Below are 23,466 nucleotides of genomic sequence, written 5' to 3' on the forward strand. Positions count from 1 at the left end.
TGACGACCGCTTCAATGTGCCAAGAGGACGCGCCCAGAAGCAAGAGACAGAAAGAGGAATAAATGATGACCCAGGAAAGCTTCTATTTTCCATGTCTGAGACTACAGGGGAATCTAGGACTTATTTCCAGGGTTGGACAGGATGCAATGCTTCATCGGAGGGTAACGTCATGAAGACGGATTCATCTTTTACATTGTATGAAAGGATTGTTATATGAAATCGAACAAAATTTACATAAATTGACATTGACTGTATAGCTACTTAGTACATCATTTAATGAAGAAATCATGCAACTTGGTTAACAGATTGGTCTTAAATCAGTGTTGGAAATTATTAATTCTACTAACTTTTAAATTAGAAGAAATCTTTCAGAACAGTAAGAACAGTTGTTTTACAAACATTTCCTTGTTGAAGGCATGTGCCCATGTAGAAATGTAACTGCTGTACAGCAGAGGTGAAAGTGGCTAGAATTTCTTGCCGGAACTCCCCGACGTGAAGGTCGCCACGGAGCCATTAATTAATAACATTTTTTTCTTTAATTTTTTTTTTTTTTTTTTTTTTTTTTTTTTTGGGGGGGGGGGGGGGGGGGGTCAAACCTCTTAAACACTCACAGGTATTCCTATAACACATACAAAAACTTATTTTCATTCAAAATTGTATTTTTTTCAATGATTTGCATAATAAAAGTTAAAACAGCAATAACCCCAACCTCCATCTCCTATTTTTTATTTTTCCTCATTTCCTCACATACTAAATGCCATATTTCAATTTTAACTACTTAAGAACATAGGATGTATATTAAAATTGAAGTTTGATGTTTCACAATGACGTGACTCATCATCGTCAGACTCAGATAACTGCAGCCGCTGGGGAAACCTCCATGCCGTCCGTGGAATAGAATAAATAATAAATATTGGTGGAAAGGGATTACACTACACAAGCACTTTATTATGCTTGTTGTTAACACTTGTGTATGTAAAGCTGATAGCTGATGTTGGTAGATAGTTTTGTTCTTGGAGATGAAATGCATGTGTGGCAACTTGGCTTGTTTTTTTTTTTTTTTAATATAGAGTTTTGACAGTTGCCGTCATATTTTCGGAATCAAAGCACCGTGTACTGGAACAACATTCCGGCCCTGAATCTTGTACCGGAACAGCGTTCCGGCCCTGAATCTTATACCGGAAAAGTGCTCCGGCCTTGAATCGTATACCGGCAGTGGCGGAGCTAGAGGGGGGGCCAGGGTAGCACTGGACCCCCCTAAAATCTGATTGGACCCCCCAGGTGCCACCCCAGATGATTGACAATGACATATCGCGGCACCAACTGCTAAGTCCTTCCTGTACAGTAGTTGGCGCCATGTACCATAAAGCGTTGCAAATTCGCTTTCATGAGGAGAAGAAGAATCGCCACTGAAACGGAGGAAGATTTAAGATTTGAGTACTTGGTCATCGTTGACAGAACAGAACACGGAAGATAAACAAAGTGACAAGAACAAACAAGGAGACGAACTTGGATACCCTGCCTTCAAGCCACTGAAATCCTCGTCGTAATATAAGTTTTATGCTGGTGTCCTTATGAGTCAATGTTTAAATTTGTAGGAAGGAGATTTTTTGTTGTCGCTAAAACAGAGAGCCACGGCATCAAGCAAATGTTAACGTTATCTCATGTCGTCCAGCTTCCAACAGCCGCTCGATATTAACGTCTATATTTAATTCATTTGGGTCGCTATTTACATACATGTTTCTCCAATAATTGTAGAGCATTAGCCAGCTGTCTCATGCTCTCTTGCCTTAAATGAAACGTCACGTGAACACGGTAGTTGGCCGGGCCTGCTGTCAACTAGCTTAAAAGTCAGAATATTAAATTTACGTCTACGGTGGTTTATTTGCCCTGAATTTTTTAAGGCTTGAAGTAGGGATTTAATCATTTACCAACATTGTGTGGTTATGAGTGATGCTAGGAGTAACGTTAACAGGACTGGCTCATTGTTTCATAGGGACAGTTCAGAATGAAAAGGCAGGGGGCGAAGATTTGGTGCATTTTCACCATTTTTGTAAAAAATAGATATTATTAATGACTGATTGAAAAGTTGTTACCAAGTTGTGTTTTACATTTTTTACATCGTTAAGATGTTGATAAGAGAGAAGGGGGGGGGGGGGGCGTATGAGTAACTGTGAATGTGTTGGTGCATTTTCACCATTTTTGTAAAAAAGAGTTATCAAGTTAATAAACAAATTATATACATAAATCTCATCACCTGTGTGCTTAGTATGTACATTTCAACATTTGACACTCTGATTGCAATTGATAAGTCAAGAAACAAATGTATAGTTATAGTCTGTGGACCCCCTGAAATAGCCTCGGCCACCCCCTGGCCACCCCAAGAATAAAAGTCTAGCTCCGCCACTGCATACCGGAACAGCGCTCCGGCCTTGAATCTTATACCGGAACTACGTTCCAGCCCTGAATCTTATACCGAACTGCGTTCCTGACCGTTCTGGCCCACTTTCACCCCTGCTGTACAGTCAAACTGATATTAATGAATCTCCTATGTTGTTGATAAAGCCCCAGCACGTTGGGCAAAGTACGACCCCTAGTGGCGCTCAAGCACATGCTCTTAAACCCAATTGTGTCTCCATCAATATTGAAATAATACTTAATACAATAATAATATAATACAAAATAATAATACAAAAATAATAATACAGTAATAGTCATAAATTGAGACACATGACAGTCTGGTGAGGCCACCATTTTTAATGGCCAAAGCACTTCTCCCATCCCTTAAAATTGTGAGTGACACAAAAGAGGGTGCTCCCATTAAATAGCTCGACCAATATAAATTTAGACATACAAAATATATTTAAATACAAGCTTTATTTACAACGCTGTCTCAAACAGTACAGTTTCGGAAGCACAATATCAGATAGATGCTATCCACCTAACAACTTTTACTCCCACTTCCTCAAAGAATTCAACACCTCCTCCTCATTTGCATCATACTACTACTTACATAGTAGGATTGTATACAAGGGATAGAAAACTTGGCAAACAGAAAAATGGTTTATTTTTTTTGTCAAAACGAGCCCCCCCCAAACTAAAATAAATCAAAAACCATGTTAATCAGTGTAAATAGTTATTTTTTTCTGTACACAGCAAAATGAGCAGTCCAAGAACAAAAAAGGGGACATTGAGCACTGATATACAGTATTTTAAATATGTCTTGAGCACATCATGTCACACCTGAATTGAGACAATAATAATTCTGATGATCAAGCACCTTCCAGCCGCAATCCAGCGGTTCATTTGCAGATGAAGTTGCATGAGATAACTTCATCCCCCTTACAAAGAATAAAAATTTTATACGAACAAGAAAACAGATTCATCAAAAATAATCTGCTTATTTTTAGTTTGGTAAATTAACACTGATGTTCATCAAAGTGCCTTATTCTACAGGTTACTCGCCTAAGTATTTGACTGCATTAAATAAAATGGAATCACTGAAGTCGAATAGCCCAAAAGTGCATAGTACAATTTGGACTTTAGGAGAAAAACTATTTTGCTGCCACTTAAGTGTGCCAATCACCTAAAAATGATTGGACTGCTCAGTAAAATAAAGGGCATAAAATGCATTTAAAGAAAATTAAAAATAATAATAATAAAAAGTTATTCACATACAACTAACACGAGTACTACTTATAAATTCAAGCAATAACTGTAAAAACAATGTAGCATGATGACAAATGTTTCATTGTCTCTCAAAAAGTTGACTACAGAAATAAAAATGTGATTTTTACATACATGGCAACTAATGTAGGTTAATATTGACGCAATTTAAAAAGGAAGTAGGTGAGGGGAAAAAAAAGTGTAAACTTTGTAACAATTTTTTTTTTTAAATTATTATATTTATTTAACTTCGCATTGACTTCAAACGACAGTTTACCAAAGGTCATTTTATTCAATTCCCAAGTGAGGAAACAGTCACAGTAAGAAATATGTTCATTTGGAGTATCAGAGTAGGTCAAATACAAGAAAATTTGAGGTTTAAGATGTGCTTTTCAACAATTAAGACCTGAAATGGCCATTTCCCTGTAAAGCAATAAAGGTAACACACAAAATTCATTGTAGCTGACTGTTAACCTGTGTCATTTTAATAAACGATAAAAAGCACTGCATGAAACCACTTCCTTGTTCAACAGTATAAGACAATTATTTAACAATATGGAACTGTTAAAGTGGTAATGTAACACAAATTGCAGCACAAGACATAAAATAAATAACCATGAAGGATTAAAAAGTAAAAAAAAAAATAAAAAAAAAAGCACACTGCAAAAGATAACCGTTACACATATTATGTATTGAGTAAAATATGAAAAAAATAAGCCCTAACCAACCCAGATTCATGATCAACTATGCGGTTGATGCTCATTTCCTATTATTTTCCTTTCCAAAATGACAATAAAAGGTCAGCTTGGTCACTGCCTAATTCATCATCGCACCAGTAACAAAGGCACTACACTGGAGGATTTTACCAACTGTTGTGTGTCAAAGTAAGCATTTATGCCTGTAACATGCATGTAACCACCACTTCTAAATATGTTGACCTATATCAGTCCCTGCAAATAAAATATAAATATGCTTAAAAAGCTATACAAAATTAACAATATGACGCTTCATATGTGCACCACCCCTGCCTGATAACGTTGACCTAATTTCAAAGTTGCACTCAATGGGGAAAAACAATTTCGAGGCGAGACTTTCATCTGCTTAGTCTTTCCAATAAAAAAAGTACTACTAATTAGCTTATCTATTAAATCCATTTTTACAAATGATTCACAAGTAGGAATACTTACATTCGGCTCAATACTGGTTCCTAATTTCTTGGACATTACTGTAACACGCAATGGATGCTTGCTGTATGTTCAAGTACACGAAATACATGATAATCAAATCTACATTAGGTCACAAAATACATACTAACTGGATATGTTCTAGCGTAGAAAAATACTTGAAGTGGGTCTGTATTGAAAGTGGACATGTGTGAATTTTATATGGTGTATGAACATTTTCCTATCCTATGCCAGTCAGCTAAAACTTAAGGTAAAAACCCATTAAACATGTCCTGAAGTCACATTGAATAAAATAAGCCATGTTTTTCATGGATTTTTTTTTTCTAAACACCAAAACAAAGTGCCCCACATTGGAGCATTCTTTATTTAAAGGGTCGATCTTTATTTTATTTTTTTTATTATTATTTAATTTTTCTTCTTCTTCAGATAATTTTCCTATCAAATACTGACATCTACTCACTATTGAACATGTAGAAAAATGCTGTTGAGGTATTCAGGACATATTTCACTATTCTGTTCTGGGCCTGTTTGAGACCTTCGTAAGAGGCAGTTTTAACAGACCTGATGCAGGTTGGAAGCACTAGCACGCGTGTCCGTGAGGAACAAATAAGGAACATTGACAGTAGAAAAGGGATAGGAAAAGGATATGGATGAATAAAGAAGCATGGCGGCAAGGGGTAAAGACTTTTCTTTTCCCACGGCTCCCCCTACTGGCGCGTCTGCGATTTGCAGTGTTGCAGACGGCTGTTAGTGCTCATGCTGCTGGCTGTACGCTGTGTTAACTCACAGTCAATGCAAGGTCATGCAAAGAGTTGGCAGGCAGGTATTTCATGCATCGTGCGCCTTGGGTTTCGCCAGCACAGATCACAGACGAGCCCGGCCGCACCAGGCCGGGTCACTGGTGTGCCGATCATGCTGGGATATTGCTGTTAGTGGGAGGGAGGAGAACAAAATGGTCAAATAGCTGGGCATGAGTTAGCAGCAAATTCTGGCCTTGGTTTAAGCGGATGACTACGAAACCCCAGAAGTGATGTGGTAAAATATTTTAAATTGTGGCTTAGAAAAAGATAACATTTACCAGGAAAAAATACGGTAACTAGTTTGTGGGTTGTCTCATTATGGTGAAAAACACTTTTATATTACACACAGTTAATTAAGAAGGTCAATTTCAGTTTTGCTTTTTGCTTACCCAACTGCCAAGGAACGACAGTAACCTTAATTTTTGTTTTGTGTACACACCTTTGTCAACCCAAATACTATGTATTTTGTGGCCACAATTTAAATAATGTAATGTCAAGGGTTTCATTAATGATAAATTAACAATATTAATTCTTCAAAGTCTGAGGGTTAATGAGGATCATGGGGGGGGGGGTGATTAAATGGGATATATATATTTTCACTTTCAGTAGATGAAGTCGTTTCAATACTGATTTCTTCACAGCATGCATATACTCCAATTCAATTTCGGCACTAAATGTTTTATGAGTGAACCACGTATATGCTGGTGAAGCCTTTAACCAAGGGGTGTCCAAACTTTTTGCAAAGGGGGCCAGATTTGGTGTGGTAAAAATGTGGGGGGCCGACCTTGGCTGGGCTGACGTCCTTTACGTAGAACAATATATTTGAGCAAATTTTAGCAAGCCATTCTGTTTGTCACATTTGCTTTATTTTTTTTTCAACTAATAATTTCAACAATCTCGCAACTAGCCTTGGTGGCGTTCTCTTTCATCTCTCGGGCTCTTGCAAAATACTGCTGCTGTGAAATTAAACTAGCTTCAAGTTGCTTCAATTTCTCGCTACGTATATTCCCTGTAATCTTGTCATACGTGTCAGCGTGTTTTGTTTGCTAATATCGTCTCACATTGAACTCTTTAAAAACAGCGACCGTCTTTTTTCAAATGAGGCAGACGCATTTGTTGTGTATTTTAGTGAAGAAATAGTCCAATTTCCACCTATCCTCGAAGCGTCGGCCGTCGCAGTCAACTTTCTTTTTTTTTGTTGATTGTCGCCATTTTAGAAAATTGGGAGTAAAGGGTCACATGGGGGTAATGTTGCTTAGAGTGCTGCTGCCTTTTAGTGGGTAAATGAGGAGCAGCATTTAGTGTGTAAGCTATTTCCAATGCTGGTAGCAGTACTGCTGACCAATTTATTAAGTCTGTGTGCGGGCCAGACTTTATTGATTTTATGACAGAGGCTGGGGGCCGGATGAAATTTGACCATGGGCCACATTTGGCCCCCGGGCCGGACTTTGAACATGTCTGCTTTAACCCTTCTGAAATTATTGCAAACACTTGTAGACAACATATTTTCCTCATGTGCTCATTTTGGAGTTAAGAGCTGAAAAATAAGGAGAGTTCTGAATGAATAGAAACAATAAATCCATGATATCAAATAAGTAACCTAAAAAGCTAACATTTTCAGTTGGTGGCAACAGAGCCTTTTAGACTGATGTAGGTAGAATCTTGCATGAGAACTGAACGTAGAAGGTGGGGTTAAAGTGGTGAGCAATGTGTTCAAGTAGATTAATTATGCCTGATAGAATAATGCTAGGCTGTATATTCTGTGCCATCACTTGATTCAGGGGAAAATACATTTGAATGGCAAAAAAAAAGTGGTGAAATATTTTGGCAGTCTTGCCTGGCATCTCTACCTCACGGATCTGATTAGGAAGAAGGATGGAAAAAACATAGAAAATCAATAGCCAGAAGTTGAAAGCAACTTTTCAGGGCTTTGTATGGTAGTTTTGCTGTCGCATTTTTTTGCCTTTCTACCTTGCGGTAGCTGGCTGGACATGGCCTGGGTAGGAGCGGCGGGAACTGGTGGCTTGCCTCTGGCGGGCCAGGAAAGATTGACTAGAGCCAGTGTTGGCCAATCTGTCTTCAGCCGCCTTCTTTTGGAAAGTCATTCCCTGAGAAGACAAAGTGGGAGATGAAATACCATTAGCACACTGTACATGTAATTCATCCATTTTAAAACATGCCGTTGCAGTAATCTATTGTCACTAGCCTGCTAATGCTGATGAGTTGAGAGGGGAATACACACATTATTAGTGTTTATGTAAGAGGTTAAGATGATTTCTATAGCCCCTTTCAATTACTACGAAACACCGGGAATATATGAAGATGACAATAAAGGTGACTTATGACTACCAACTTTTCCAGCGTTATTTCTTTATGTAAATACATTTATAATCCTAAAAATATGTAAAATATTTAAACATTAAGAAAACTTGCATTTTTTTTTTTTTGCCAACTGAGAATTCGTTACAAAAGCCAGGCTTATATGCACAGGCATCGTCAAAAATATGATCACACAAAACGCAACCAGTCCGTATTCCCAAGCAGCAAGCAGTGCTCTGTCCAGGTCTGACTTGGTCTGGGGGTGTTCAGGCTCACGCCGACCAATAAAATATATATATATATTTTTTTTTCTTCGGGCTCGAGCCTACAAATCAAGTTAATTGATCGGGCTCGTGCCGTGTCGGGCTTTAACACCTGCGGACACGGGTCGGATCGGCTGGATTTTTTAGGCCTGATCTTACTCCATACTTAAATACAGTCTCAATGAGCTTAAAAATGCTGCAGCTGTGACGTCGGGAATGCTCCCTCAGGAACAAAACGCAATTTAACATTGTGACAGCCGATGCCGATCAAAAATAAAATCGCACCAGCAGCCCTCCCCGCACAGAGAGCGCCAGTGGGCAACACGGGACAAGTCTGTAAAAGTGTCCACCCTGCTTCATTCTCAGGACATCTTTTCATGCGTGAAAGCAATGACGCGAGTAAATCCCGCGTCACCTTACACGGGAGTTTCCCTGGATATGTGTGTGAAAAGGGCTTATTAGATAAAAAGTGTAAGCAATCCTTTGTTATAATCAGCTTTATACAGTATTGCTATTTAATGCTCAAACATTTGTGCATGTAATAATTTGGTCAAAGGCTTTGGAGGCAAGGGGGTAGGTTTGGTCTCAACATTGGTTGGGACGATATAACAGCATAACACGCATGTACACTTTTTGCTGGGGACGGGACATTAATATAACCAAACACATTGGGTGAAGGGGGCCAAGCAGGGCTACCTTTCTCACAAGTATGAACCTAACTGATTGGCAGGCTAAATGATCAATGAAAAATAAATCTGTATTGACTCAAACTAAATCTTATGGGTATTGGTTAAGGTGATACACCATTCGATTCAAACCTGTTTTCAAAAACAACAAAAAGAAACATTTTGAAAACTGCCAGAATAAATGTCTGGATTTTATTAGCAAACTTAAATTGAAATATTTGAACATAAATTAAATTATATTAACATACACAATAAATGCAGACTTGTTAATAATCTCTTAACTATTCAGGAATGTTAAAAAATAAACATTTGTCTTAAGACCACTCAACATTGTCTATCTAAATTAATAAATTAAATATAACAGAAAACTTCTTAGTCCGTGCCTGTCAACCCGAGGCCGTTGGCAATCTTACAAATAGTGACATATGCCCTTACAAATTGGTGACTAATCTTACAACGTTGTATGTAGCGTGCAATATGAAACAAAAATAAACGCAATTTTTTTAATTTATTGGTAATATTGTAACATATGACCTGGTGCAGTCAAAGAAAAATCAATATCTTCAGCTACATCATGATTACTAAAATTTAACAGTGACTTTTGTTATAATTGTATGTAGCACTTATGGCAATTTCTATCATGTCTTTTGATGGCTGCACTTTGTGGCACTTCAGCTCGCAATTCAGTTTGACTTGAAGGTAGTTCGTTATTTTTTTTTTCCAATTTTTCGGAAACAAACAAACAAAAAAACATAGTAACCTTTGCTATGTTATAAGACACTTAATGTTGTGACTCAACTGTTAAAATTGTTAAAATTTCTCCCGTTTTTGCATTAGTTCCCTTCGCTCTACTTTCGACATGTGAATGTTTAAAACTGTTTCATCCTTTAAAGATAGATTTAAGTCAAGATTTTGCCGATTTAGGAGTATTTTAGATAAAAAGTTACTTAGGTTCGCTAGGAAGGTTCACTACAACAGAGCCTTTCTGAGAAGTCTACTGCTTTAAAATGACAGCTGTTTACTAACACCGCCGAGTATGTCATTCCGCATGTAGTTCTATATGCATGTGATATCTAGGCGTAGATTCTAGGCTGTCAACTAGTCAGGAAATATTGGAGTCACCTAGCCTAGCATCGCGTTTGCTACAGCGTCACAACAAACACTCTCCTCTCGCGGTGTCTCTGACTTTTCTCGCGTCATTCAACCAACGTAGTAACTAACGCACATTGTCTCGTTGCCAAAAAGTTGACAAAATCTGAATTAAGGAAAAAAAAAAAACTAATGTACGAAAAACGTACAGATTTTGAACGTACGGCGTACACATTTAAAAATCAGTGCTCACTTGCACAAATTAAGCCGAACCTGTACAACTTGACAGGTATGTTAGTCAGGGAATAACAAAAGTAAAGCCCTCCTCCAGGTAAAACACTACTGCTTTTGTCAACAAAAATTTCTAAAGTGCATCAGTGGGTTGAGCAATTCTGAAAAAAAATCTAAATCGGAATTAAACTTTTTACCTCGATTATGATTATCTGAAAAATATGGACCTGCACATTTAGCAAGTGAAAAGGGGTAAATGTGTAAAGGAAAAAAATCACTTAATAAGGGTAGAGTAAATTCTATCGTTACAACATATAGGAACACAATGTAAATTACCCATATAACTGAACTCATTATATAATGCAAATAAGTTTGCTTAAAAGTTGGTGGGGACAATTTGAGCATCCTGAAAAGTTGGTAGCGTTATGTCCCTACCATCCCTATGCAGACTTACGTCCTTGTGTGGATGGTTGGGTGCCTAAATTATTTAATGAAATTACTCATTCAAATGTTTTTTGGCGTATTTAAGGTAAAAGTAATTATGGAATACAAAATATCTGTCTTACCATATTGTACCAGGCTGAAACTATCAGTTTCTCCTCATAATCCCTTTGGCTTTTTGTTTTGTCCATCTCTTTCTGTAGTGGAAAAAACAACACTGAAAGATTTACAAACGACTAAACTGTGTAAAATAATCAGATAGTCCTGTGTAGAATCAATGATCATCTTTGGTCTTCAATATGGCAACCCCATTTCTATGTGAAAGCCTAACTAATTACCTCCAACGAGTGCAACATCCTCTCTTTCTCTTGCAGCTGGTTCTTGAGGGCCTGAACTTCTGGACCCGAGCCCTGGTTCTGCTTAGGATCCAGAGTACGGATAACCTAGGAACCCAGTGAAATCTGTCACGCATGCGCTGCTGTTGTTTGTCACTTTTTCAAAAGGTCAAATAAAATCCTCACACTCTTAGCTTTTTCCAGGTATTTCTTATATCTCTCCTCCATCTGTTTCATCTCCTCATCTTTCTTTTTTAAGGCCTCTTCAAGTTCATCCACTCGTTGAGCTAAGAGAAGTGGAAAACATATTTCACCTGATGCAACCACAGCTCCTTCAATAACATCACAAGTTGCAATCTACTGCAAACTCACAGGTAGCAACATATTTAGGCTCCAGCTCATCAATGAAGGCATTCTTCTTGAGTAACTCATTGTTCACCTCTTGTAGTTTCTCCCTGGTGAGTAGTATTAAGAATACATGTAATAATGCTTATACTGTTGGCAGAATAGTCAGCAACAAATGTTGCATGAACAAACGTTTTGAAATGCATGGGCCTATTCGACCATGTACTCCACATCACATCAACTGAACACTTAAGGAATATTGCAGACTGGTGGGTGTGTTAAATGATTACGTACATGTGCTCTGCATATTTCTTCTTCATTATGGTGGACTGAAACATGAAAGAGAAATCAGGTTTAACACTGATGGCTTCAAGATTGGAATCAATCTGTCATTTCTCATATTCACAACGACAGAATTTAGGAGCAGTTTATACAAGTCATGAATTAATTTCGACAAGAAGATGAAACTCAAAAAGACAGGATGAAAAACTGAGTATAGGACTGTGGTTAATCGTGCAGTAAAGACAGCAACCTTTGAAGAATGGTCATTTACATGCAGTCAATCTGTTGCATTTTAAGTTTCCTTATATATCTTCAAATCTCACCATCCATAGTTGCTACCTCTAACTAGGAACAGGAGACATGAACAGAGAAGGTGGCAAAGAGAAGAAAAACTACTAAGACAAAGAAGAGTTCAGTCCAAACAAGTATTGTTGAGAAACTAATTTAGTGTCCGTTAGATCCAGTAACATACACACAGATGATCTAAAAGAACAACAATTTTATGACGTACATCATCTGCTTTAGAGCCTTGCTCTTGGAGATTCTTCTGTAGCTCCTCTATCTGACTTTGTTCCTCCATCAAGCGCTGGTTGGTTAATCTGAAAACATGCAACGCAGAGACCAGTTGGACAACATTGTTGTGAACACAGCATGGAGTTTACAGCTTAATGGTATGACATTTAATATCGCAGAGGCAAATTACAGACGAAAAGGTGGCTGTGTAGCTACATGAATGAACTTTTCTCTAAAATATTTGTTTTTGTATGTGCGTGTTTTGGGCGGGGTCTTAAGAAAAAGCACTTTGCGAGAAAGCTGTGATAGATAGTTACAGTGGGGCAAATAAGTACTTAGTCAACCACTAATTGTGCAAGTTCTCCCACTTGAAAATATTAGAGAGGCCTGTAATTTTCAACATGGGTAAACCTCAACCATGAGAGACAGAATGTGGAAAAAAAAACAGAAAATCATATTGTTTGATCTTTAAATAATTTATTTGCAAATCATGGTGGAAAATAAGTATTTGGTCAATACCAAAAGTTGGAAATAACAGAGGCCAAACGTTTTCTGTAACTCTTCACAAGCTTTTCACATACTGTTGCTGGTATTTTGGCCCATTCCTCCATGCAGATCTCCTCTAGAGGAGTGATGTATTGGAGCTGTCGTTGGGCAACACGGACTTTCAACTCCCGCCACAGATTTTCTATGGGATTAAGATCTGAAGACTGGCTAGGCCACTCCAGGACCTTGAAATGCTTCTTACGATAACCCTCCTTTGTTGCACTGGCTGTGTGTTTGGGATCATTGTCATGCTGAAAGACCCAGCCACGTCTCATCTTCAATGCCCTTGCTGAAAGAAGGAGATTTTTACTCAAAATCTCTCGATTAGTGATGGGACGAAATGGGTCGAGGTTCCGAAGCTTGTGCCGAGTAATGGGAGGGGCGTTTCCACGAAGCTTGTAGCGAGGCGCGCGTCATTTCGGCAAAATCCGGAAATGGTCACGTGGGAAGCCTCGCCGGCCGACTGAATCACATGAGCGCTTCGGAAGTGATCTGACGTTTGGCGCGCATTGCAAACACAGTACAGACTAGACCACGGTATAAATTGGTTGCAAAATGCAATGGCGATCGCCTGTTATCTCACATTTTGTGGATTTCGGGCTCCTGTACTTTGTTACACCTGTGTGCCGTGCGCAACAGTGCAACCAGTGCAATCTTTTTTCGAGCCTTGTCCTTTGCTTGCGATGGAACCTGCGCGAAAAAAGCGATCCTCCCCTGTATGGGAACATTTTGATTTGATTGCTTTCAATAAGGTAAGGGAGAAAAACTACATTAATATAAATGTGACATTGCAGCTTTTTGCCTCCTCTTGTGTCTAACTTTTGTTATTATACAGGTGAAGTGTCTGTTGTGTGCAAGGGAACTTGTATACAACAATAACACCTCGTCTATGTTGAGGCATTATAGAGCCTTTCATGAGAGCAAGGAGAGCCATGAAACTGGGCCAAGCTTTGGTAAACAAAATTACACCGTGCATAAACAATTTTAAGATACACTTTAAATACTGCATTACTAACATAACCTATAATTGATTTCTGATTGCAAGAGAGCAAAGATGTAGATGAAGCTTTGGTCAACATGGTTATTGAGGACTGTCAGCCCTTCACTATTGTGGAGGACAAGGGGTTCAGAAAGTTTGTTACAGCTTTGAACCCTACCTATGTTCTTCCCACAAGGAAGGTATGTATGTGAACACATGAAGTATTTCTTCTCATTTCCCCATAGTGGCAATTCCAATAGTTTTATATTGTTCCTTTTAGGCTTTGAAAGCTATGGTGGACGACAAGTATAAGCAGGCCAAAGAAAACGCCAAAGAAATGGTGTCAAAGGCTTCTGCAGTTAGCCTTACAGCAGATATGTGGACATCCATGAACACAGACTCATATCTAGCTGTGACCTGCCATTTTATTGATGAACACACATCATTGCACAGTATTGTTTTGGGGGTAGAACATTTCCCCGAGACACATACTGCTGAAAATCTCGCTCGAGCAAAAACTGCACTCATGTCTGACTGGAGCATCACGGACAAAGTTACCTGCCTTGTAACCGATGGTGCAGCAAATATGGGTGCCTGTGTGAGGGAGCTGCATATGCGACACACAGTTTGTGTAGCGCACACTTTGAATCTCCTCATAAAAAAGGCCCTTGCCCAAAACTCTGTGCTGAGTGAAATTAGGGAGAAGTCCCGAAAAACAGTGGGCTACTTCAAGAGCAGCAGTACTGCAAAGGTGAGTTTCTTTTATATCTTCTAAATTCAATGTAGTTGAAAGTTGCTGCTCCATTGACACTTGAATTTGCCACTTTTCTGCAGGAGCGGCTGAAACAGGTGCAAGAGCAAATGGGCCAGCCAGCACTAAAGCTAATACAAGAAGTTGAGACAAGATGGAACAGCACCTTTTTAATGCTTCAACGAATTTATAACCTGAGGGAACCGGTTGGAGCAGCGTTGGCAGGCCTGCGCACTGATATGACTCCAATTTCATCACAAGAGTATTCAATTGTTGCCGAAAGTCTGAAGGTACTCGCCCCTTTTAATGATGCCACAGTGGAGCTGTCAGAGGAGAAAAGGGTATCTGGATCAAAGGTCATTCCACTTTTAGCAATGTTACACCATGCATTGGAACAGCAGCAACTGGGACCTCTTCAAACTCCAGATACAACAGCAATGGCTGAAAATCTGAGAAGACAGTTAAGAGAGAAGCTCAACACATTTCAATCTATGAGCATCATGTCACTCACAACATTACTTGATCCACGATTTAAAAAGATAGGCTTTTTCAGCCCCAACAAAGCATCTGATGCAGAAAAAAGACTCGCCGCAGAATGTGATGCTGTCATGAGAAAATACAACTCAACCTCCACTTCTTCACATGCGCACACATCAGAAGCAGCTCAGCCGGTGTGCCAAGGTAATAGTACACATTATACAGTACTTGTATTACTGGACAACTTGTATGTCACTGACAGCCTGTTTGTCTTTCATAGGGAGTAAACTGTGGCAACGCCTGGATGAGACAGTTCAGAGGACCAGGACCCCAAACACCCTGGCTGATGCAACCCTAGAGGTCCAAAAGTACCTTTCTGAACCAAACATCAACAGAATGAACAATCCATTAGTGTACTGGGAGGCACAAAAGAATACCTATCCGAATTTATATAAACTAGCACTCACATTTCTCTGCACCCCAGCTTCATCTGTGCCTTGTGAAAGAATATTTTCTAAAGCTGGTGAAATATTGTCCAAAAAAAGAAACCGTTTAAAACCAGCCACTGTGGAAAAGATATTATTTCTAAATAAAAATGAATAACAAATTATCCTTAGCACTTGTTGTATTTTGTTCACATACTCAATTACTAACAATTACTAACACAAGCACATTCATATGTCTTAAGCAAATAGCCATTAAATTCTTAACAATGTTGACCTCTTGGGCATCTAGACCACTTGATGGCGCCATAGAGTAAATGAAACACCATGAAGCTTTGCTACATGTGCAAACCAATTGGCTGCAAAGCTTCATTGCTTCATGAGGCTTCATTTGGCCATCACTACTCTCGATACATGGCCCCATTCATTCTTTCCTTTACACAGATCAGTCGTCCTGGTCCCTTTGCAGAAAAACAGCCCCAAAGCATGATGTTTCCACCCCCATGCTTCACAGTGGGTATGGTGTTCTTCGGATGCAATTCAGTATTCTTTCTCCTCCAAACACGAGAACCTGTGTTTCTATCAAAAAGTTCTATTTTGGTTTCATCTGACCATAACACATTCTCCCAGTCCTCTTCTGGATCATCCAAATGCTCTCTAGCGAACCGCAGACGGGCCTGGACGTGTATTGGCTTCAGCAGGGGGACACGTCTGGCAGTGCAGGATTTGAGTCCCTGGCGGCGCATTGTGTTACTTATAGTAGCCTTTGTTACTGAGGTCCCAGCTCTCTGTTGGTCATTCACTAGGTCCCTCCGTGTGGTTCTGGGATTTTTGCTCACAGTTCTTGTTATCATTTTGACGCCACAGGGTGAGAGCTTGCATGGAGTCCCAGATCAAGGAAGATTATCAGTGGTCTTGTATATCTTCCATTTTCTCATAATTGCTCCCACAGTGGATTTCTTTACACCAAGCGTTTTACCTATTGCAGATTCAATCTTCCCCGCCTGGTGCAGGTCTACAATTTTGTCTCTGGTGTCCTTCGACAGCTCTTTGGTGTTGATCATACTGAGGTTGTGGACAGGTGTCTTTTATACCGATAATGAGTTAAAACAGGTGCCATTAATACAGGTAACGAGTGGAGCCTCGTTAGAAGTAGTTAGACCTCTTTGATAGCCAGAAATCTTGCTTGTTTGTAGGTGACCAAATACTTATTTTCCACTCTAATTTGGAAATAAATGCTTTAAAAATCAAACAATGTGATTTTCAGTTTTTTTTCACATTCTGTCTCTCGTGGTTGAGGTTTACCCATGTTGACAATTACAGGCCTCTCTAATCTTTTCAAGTAGGAGAACTTGCACAATTGGTGGTTGACTAAATACTTATTTGCCCCACTGTACATGTCATTGTAGGCAACACGTTTTTTAATCCTTTGCTGACCTGTTTTCCGTCTCAAGTTCACTTTTCCTTCGGTTAGAGTCTTCCAGCAGACTCTGTAGAAGTGCAATCTTTTCGTTATCCGAGCCCTCCTGAGCCAGCTTCAACATTTTGTTCTCATGCTGAAGGCGAATTAAATGCTCCCTGTGTGAAAATGCATCCAAGAAACAAAATTAAGCTAAGAACTTAGTTTTTTTACACCAAGTAATGGTAAGCCCTTCTCCAACCACTTCATTCACCCGTGGTATGGAGGCAGTGGATATGTTTGATAGGATTAAAACTAAAACCCAACATTTGGTACAAGATTATGATAAGGGCAAAAACAGAATGGGTGAAGGTCAAGCAGCATTTTTAGGTTTCTAGTGTGACGAAAAAAAGTGGTTGGGGGGGAACATTGGCCAGCCAACACATAATCAAGCACTCTTGGAAAGCAGCAGTGAGGCTGATGTAACCAGTATGTAGCTATTACAGAAGTCAATCGAGGAGAGGCACTTTTTAGGCCAAACTCATAAAACACACAACAGCTGGGGTGGAAAGCAAAATGAGCTACAAAGCACGCAGCTGCAAGGTGAACAGCAGCTCTGAACATATGTTACTCTAAAAGATCTTTTGAGTTCTTTTTCATCAATGTACATGCGTTTCAGAGGACAAACCGAATCTCCGGCGTTGTAATCTCAGCTGCCAACGAATCAGTGCCATCAGTGCTGGTTAGTGGAAGAAGACCTGGACAAAATGATGATCTTGTCATTGCGTATTATTGAAAAGACTGGTGAAACTTTTACCACATTGTTTACATTATACCTGATGTAAGCTGCCCCTCTTGAGCTTGGACACAATGCAGCTCCTCAATGGTCTCCTTTAAAGAATCTCTCTCTGTTCGCATACGCTATAAAAATCACAAAAGAAAAATATTAAAAATAGATTAATGTGACAAAACATAGGAAACAAGTGTTTTAATAAGTGTTCATACATCTTTTTCTTTCTGCAAAGAGTCTACTTTCTCTTTGACACGTTTGTACTCAAACTCCATCTTGTCGGCCTTTTTCGATTCTTCTGACAGTCTGTTCTGAAGTTCCACAACCTGCACAGAGTGGAAGAGACAATCACGGCCACAGCAAGGTGGTGTATGTTACATATAGAACTAAAAATTTGAGAAGCAGCATGCCTGATGGCCTTTTGCATTACCTGTCTCTTGTACGTCTCTAACTGGCCTTTGGTGGCATTAGCCTTTCGAAGCTCTTCTTCTAAGCTTATGTTGGTCTGCATTAGCACAGTATTCTTTTCCTCCAAAAGCTTAATCTTAAAACAAAAAAATACAGGTGGATGAAAATTACATAACATAAAATCTTTATCATATGATCAGGAGCCACATTTCCTTGTTTCAACAAGCAGTTGAAAATATGCTTTGGAATGGTAAGCCCTGATTTGGCTTGTAGTAATACTATTAGGCATGTAGCGAAAAGGTGAAGGATGTCTCAGCTACATAACATATTATGATTGCAGCGCAACACGGTAGAATCCAATATAACGAAAGAGGAATGAGACAATACACTAATAAACATAATGGAGGACATCATTGTGTTATTCCTCTTAGGATGAAGATGTTAATTAGCCCCCCACTAGCCTACAGAAATCAGAGGCGGAAAGGTGTCAATTTTGAAAACTAAATAATTCTGTGGAGAGCAATTCTGTATTACGCTTTGAAAGTTGCCTTTCTTCAGCCAATAAAAATACACCCTAAAAGTCCAAGTTAAAAAGGAATTGAAGGCAAAAGTGATGTAAAAATTCTCTTAAGAAATTATTTGCAATATCAAAGATTTAAATAAAGTGCAAGCAAGCTATCCACTTGACCTGGATATTGTAAACATAGGCCTGCAGCATGAGCAGAAAAAAAAAAATAATGAGCAGAACATTGCATTAAAAGAAACATTAAAACTGTATAAATAATCCATTTGTTTTACAAACATTACTGCTGAAAAAAATGTGAACCCTGAGTCAAACAGTTAAATGCAGTTTTTGTTCTGTGTATGGAGGGTCCAATTTAACATTGATATCTAGTGGCTGTGATGAAAACTACAGGCAAAATGTAATCTATTGCACTTCGTCCTGTATTCCGCAGACTTTTGATTTCTGCGTAAGACGTTGGAATCTACGGTAAATTCCATGATCGCGGAATCCTAAGGGGGACTAGTTTAGGGCTGCAGCTATCGATTATTTTAGCAGTCGATTAATCGATGAACTAGTTAGTTCAAATAACTGAGTAATTGGATAAGGAAGATAGAAAATTAAAATACCTGATCTGCGCCTCAATTGGTATTACAAAAAAAATTAAAAAATTAAAAAATGAGGATATAAGTACAACAAAAGAAAAATTGGCTTACTTACATAGCAAAATCCGCTAGTGTAAATGCTATAAAATGCTAACTTTTTTTGTTTTAACAATGCTCTAAACAAATGGTTTAAACACATATTCCCACAAAAGACGACTAAATATAAAAATAGACTAAATTAGGAATCCATTAAAAAAAACATTAGCTCAATAAAAAAACTTAACATATGTTGGTCTTAACAGGGAGCAGCTGGATTCAGCCATGTGAAATGAGTTACGTCATATTCACTGTCACCACTAAAGGACAGTGTATCCACCCAAATCAATAACACTAAATGCAGACACTTTCAAAACAAACCATTAAAACGCCACTTTAATCAAATGCATACTCAAAGGAGCAAAATTTAATTTGAATCTTTTTTCTGATCGAATTACTCGGAGTTAATCGATTAATCGTTGCCGCGTTAGACTAGTTTATTACAGGAAGACAAGTTGGGTATTAATTTCAAGCAATTTTGAGAACTTTTTTGGGGAAAAAACAACTAGCTGGATGTACAGATGGAAAACCAACTGTAAACAGACTGGTGGAAAGGGGAATAAAAGCAAGCATAATTATACCTGTCTCCTGAGAAGTCCCATGTCTTCAAGTTTTTTCTTATAGTGTTCTACTGTGCCCTCAAGCTTTGACACCTTGTCGGATGAATGCCTAGTTGTAAAATGAAATAAAAATTTTCGATTAGATCTTAAGATACACCGAATATAAAAGGTCTACGACAACAACAACAACAAAAAACGATTACAAAAAAAACTGAAGGTATCTGGATGGTCAAAAAGTAACAGACATTGAAAAAAGAGACTACTTACCTAAGGACATCCATTTCATCCTTGAGTGACTGGGCTTCATCAGCTAGAGACGTGAGTTCTTCATTCTGTGACCTTACATCTAGGAGTTCCTTTTCAAGCTCCTCACAACGGATCCGATAGTCGTCTTTTGCAGCCTCCAACCTAGAAATTATTATTATATAACTTCCATCCAAAGTAATTTAAGAAGACCAGATATATTTGCTTGTGTTAAAGTCACACCTGAATGTTTCTTCCTGCAGTTGCTCTAGTTGTGTCTGTAACTGGAGGTGTCTGCGTCCAGCAGGGCTGTTAATATCTTCAATGGAGTCTGACTGATTGAGTCGCTCCATTAAAACCTGGTTTTCTGCTAGCAAACTGCTCTTTTCCTCCTGCAGAGCTGCGACCTAAAGTTCAAAAGAGAAATTAATACCATAAAAGAGCTAAATCGAACTAGGGCTGGGTGATTTTTTATTTTCCAAGTTCAGTTCACTAGGAACATGGTGCTTGTTCAATTACTATTTTTCAAAGAGGTAAGGTGCCAATCTGAGCAGTATTATCGTGGAATTTTCCATACAACAAGAAAGTAGCCCAGATGATGCATATTTTGCCATATATGCCGCACTTCTATTAGAAAAGAGAATGAGGGAGGTGGATGAATTATGTCTTTGTTCAGAGAAGGAGTTGACAGGACATTTAATTATGTTCCATTGTTATTTTAAAGATTTATTCCATATGCTTTAACAATGTCATATTTCCCAAAAGAAAATATATATACATATTTTTATATAATTTTGTGGACACTATTTCTGTGGAACTTGATGTAACAAATGCATAGGTGGGAAAAGTTGCTGTGAAGAAAAAAAATGTTACACGGATTACTAAAGTTAGTGTGATTTTAATACAATAATTTAGAGCATGATTATTTTTTTATCTTATTTTTTTTTGATGGGGGGAAAAAAATATATTGTATTTTTAAGGCCATACATATCACCCAGCTCTAGTTAACACCTAAATTAGCTTAGCTTAGATAACAAGGCAAACACACAGCAAATCCTCAACAGAACAAACCAACAAAGAGGGCGACATATGGTTTGATATTGTGTTCTTTGTAAAATAGAAAAGAGTATCAAATTTCAAACCAAGCAAAGCAAAAGCTGCATACTGATTTTAGTTCATTTCTATCATACTGCATATCCTTAAATATATATTTTTAGAATTTAGTAGTAGAGGGTTGACATATGACACACATCTGCAATTGCAGTATACCTCAGGTTTGCTGTGTGTAGACACAAACGTGTACACACGTCTTACACGGAAGGGGTAAATTGATGCAAGCAAGCGGAAAATAACTCGCTGACTCTAATTAGACACACCAAACAGAATGAATGAAAAAGAGGCAGAAATAAAGTTTGAATTTACCCTCTCTTCTAGCTCATTAAACTCTAACCTCAGTCTATCGCGCTCCTCTTGGATATGGAGGGCCTTTAAAGCAAGGCACAAGGTGTATTGAAGTAGTCAGGAAATTAGAAGAAACAGATTGAACACAAAATGAGATCAGGTAATCCTTTAAACCACATTTAGTTTCAGAACTGGTGGGAAATTCATGCATTTTTTTTCTTTTTAGGTTTTTAACTATAATCATCTGTCAACTGATGGCATATTAGCATAATGGAACAGGAACGATATAGACAAAAGTGAGTGAATAGATAATTTAATTGTAATAAAAAAAAAAATAGAGGAAATAAATATATTAGGGCTGTCAAAATTATCGCGTTAACGGGCGTTAATTAATTTTTTAAATTAATCACGTTAAAAAATTTGACGCAATTAACGCACCCGCTGGCATATTGCCTCAAACATTACAATGAGGCCGTTTATGGACATTAAGCGTGAAGAGAATGCCACCGGCCGCTTGGGGGCAGCGCCGTTCCATACTCCTTCTAAACGTGGGAGATTAGTAGTTGTGAGACGTTTATGCTGTATTCACAATGCAATGCAAATTGCTATTTGTGCTCCACACATATTTCGGTAAGTTTTCTATCTTTTAGTGGCAATTATGTGTCTCTTGTTTTATTTTGGGTAAGATATGTACAGGTAGAGTGGGGAGAACAAGTATTTGATTGGCAGTGTATCAAATACTTGTTCTCCCCACTGTATATGTTATACAGTAAAGGCGAGTGGACACAGGCGCGCCGTTTATTGGCATAAGCTTCTCCTTCACAACAAACATAAGTATCGTTTAGTGAAAGCACAACAAAAATAATATTCCTATCTCTCTCAAAAAAAAAATGTTTTAAAAAAGAAAAGCACTTCAGTCTATAGTAATGAGGCCCTATTCTGACACAGTTAAACAACAATGCTAAAATAAACTGGCATTCATATCAATTTAGCTATGCAAAATACACGTAAAACTTTTCACTCTATTTTTATTATTGTTATTTTTATTCTTATTATTATATTAACTCTACTTTTGAGTGAAAATTTTACAAATTTTATTAAACGAAAAGATGAAGAGGGGTTTTAATATAAAATTACTATAACTTGGAACTATAACATTTATCGTTTAAGAACTACAAGTCTTTCTATCCGCGAATCACTTTAACAGAAAGAATGTTAATAATGCCATTTGTGGATTTATTGTTACAATAAACAAATACAGTACTGATGTACAGTATGTTGTATGTATATATCTGTCGTGTGTCTTATCTTTCCATTCCAACAATAATTTACATAAAAATATGGCATATTTTAGAGATGGTTTGAATTGCGATTAATTGCGATTAATTAATTTTTAAGCTTTAATTAACTCGATTAAAATTTTTAATCGTTTGACAGCCCTAAAATATATAGAAAATAATTAATGGTATATGTGAAAAGGCTGACGACCGTACTCATTTGATTGTCATTTAAAAAAAAAAAAAAAAATGAAACCAACCTGCATATCCAGTTCACGACACCTCTGGGAAATCTCCTCTTTTGTGGCCAAAGCTTCATTCAGCTCCTCAACAGACTTCTTCAACTAAAAATGCAAAGTTAATTTACTTTATTCTAAGCCAAACTTGCCTGGAGGTTTTTCCAAATTAAAATTAAAGCATACAATTGTCAAACATTTTTAACTTTGTATAGCTTTGGAAGATTACATAATTATTAGGTCTGTCAATTGATTAATATTTGGTGTTACTTGGCAAGTAAATCAAACCATTTTTTTCAGCTCAATTTTTTTCCCCTTTAATTTCCTAGTTTAAGAAATGCATGAGTGGACAAATATAGTGTTAAATATATTGTTGCAACATTTCAAATTAAAACCCAAAAAGAAAAAAATAGTTCGGAATGTTGACCTGAATGTAATTTTTACTTAAACATTGTAGTGTACAATCTGGTAATTGGATGAGTCGTCTGTCGCCACTGGGGTAGACCTGATTAAAGGTCACGCATTAGGCACAATTGAGTCGCATTCAAGAAATTGGAAGAGCCACAAAGCATCCTGCTTTATAACAATACAATATAATT

General features: G+C 37.9%; 1 protein-coding gene across 4 annotated transcripts in view; it reads right to left on the bottom strand.

Annotated features, from left to right (window-relative positions):
- Positions 1 to 605: 605 nt before the first annotated feature.
- hook3 (hook microtubule-tethering protein 3) overlaps positions 606 to 23,466 on the bottom strand; it is a 28,861-nt gene continuing 6,000 nt past the window's right edge. Inside the window, exons 8-25 of one of the 4 annotated variants that reach the window (XM_057819438.1) lie at positions 22,892 to 22,975; positions 21,376 to 21,438; positions 20,197 to 20,360; positions 19,978 to 20,118; positions 19,732 to 19,819; positions 17,970 to 18,083; positions 17,755 to 17,865; positions 17,586 to 17,670; positions 17,438 to 17,507; positions 16,788 to 16,928; positions 12,153 to 12,240; positions 11,654 to 11,688; positions 11,387 to 11,469; positions 11,201 to 11,301; positions 11,018 to 11,122; positions 10,805 to 10,876; positions 7,622 to 7,758; positions 606 to 7,509 (exon numbers count right to left, since the gene is read on the bottom strand). In XM_057819438.1, the coding sequence (XP_057675421.1) occupies positions 7,497 to 7,509; positions 7,622 to 7,758; positions 10,805 to 10,876; positions 11,018 to 11,122; positions 11,201 to 11,301; positions 11,387 to 11,469; positions 11,654 to 11,688; positions 12,153 to 12,240; positions 16,788 to 16,928; positions 17,438 to 17,507; positions 17,586 to 17,670; positions 17,755 to 17,865; positions 17,970 to 18,083; positions 19,732 to 19,819; positions 19,978 to 20,118; positions 20,197 to 20,360; positions 21,376 to 21,438; positions 22,892 to 22,975 (1,695 nt within the window). In that variant the 3' untranslated portion in view covers positions 606 to 7,496. Of the gene's footprint in view, positions 7,759 to 10,804; positions 10,877 to 11,017; positions 11,123 to 11,200; positions 11,302 to 11,386; positions 11,470 to 11,653; positions 11,689 to 12,152; positions 12,241 to 16,787; positions 16,929 to 17,437; positions 17,508 to 17,585; positions 17,671 to 17,754; positions 17,866 to 17,969; positions 18,084 to 19,731; positions 19,820 to 19,977; positions 20,119 to 20,196; positions 20,361 to 21,375; positions 21,439 to 22,891; positions 22,976 to 23,466 lie in introns of all 4 variants that reach the window. The other 3 variants (XM_057819437.1, XM_057819439.1, XM_057819440.1) reach the window with 3 other exon arrangements.

Source organism: Corythoichthys intestinalis, chromosome 17, assembly GCF_030265065.1.
Source record: "Corythoichthys intestinalis isolate RoL2023-P3 chromosome 17, ASM3026506v1, whole genome shotgun sequence".
In the NCBI taxonomy this organism is placed as follows: domain Eukaryota; kingdom Metazoa; phylum Chordata; class Actinopteri; order Syngnathiformes; family Syngnathidae; genus Corythoichthys; species Corythoichthys intestinalis.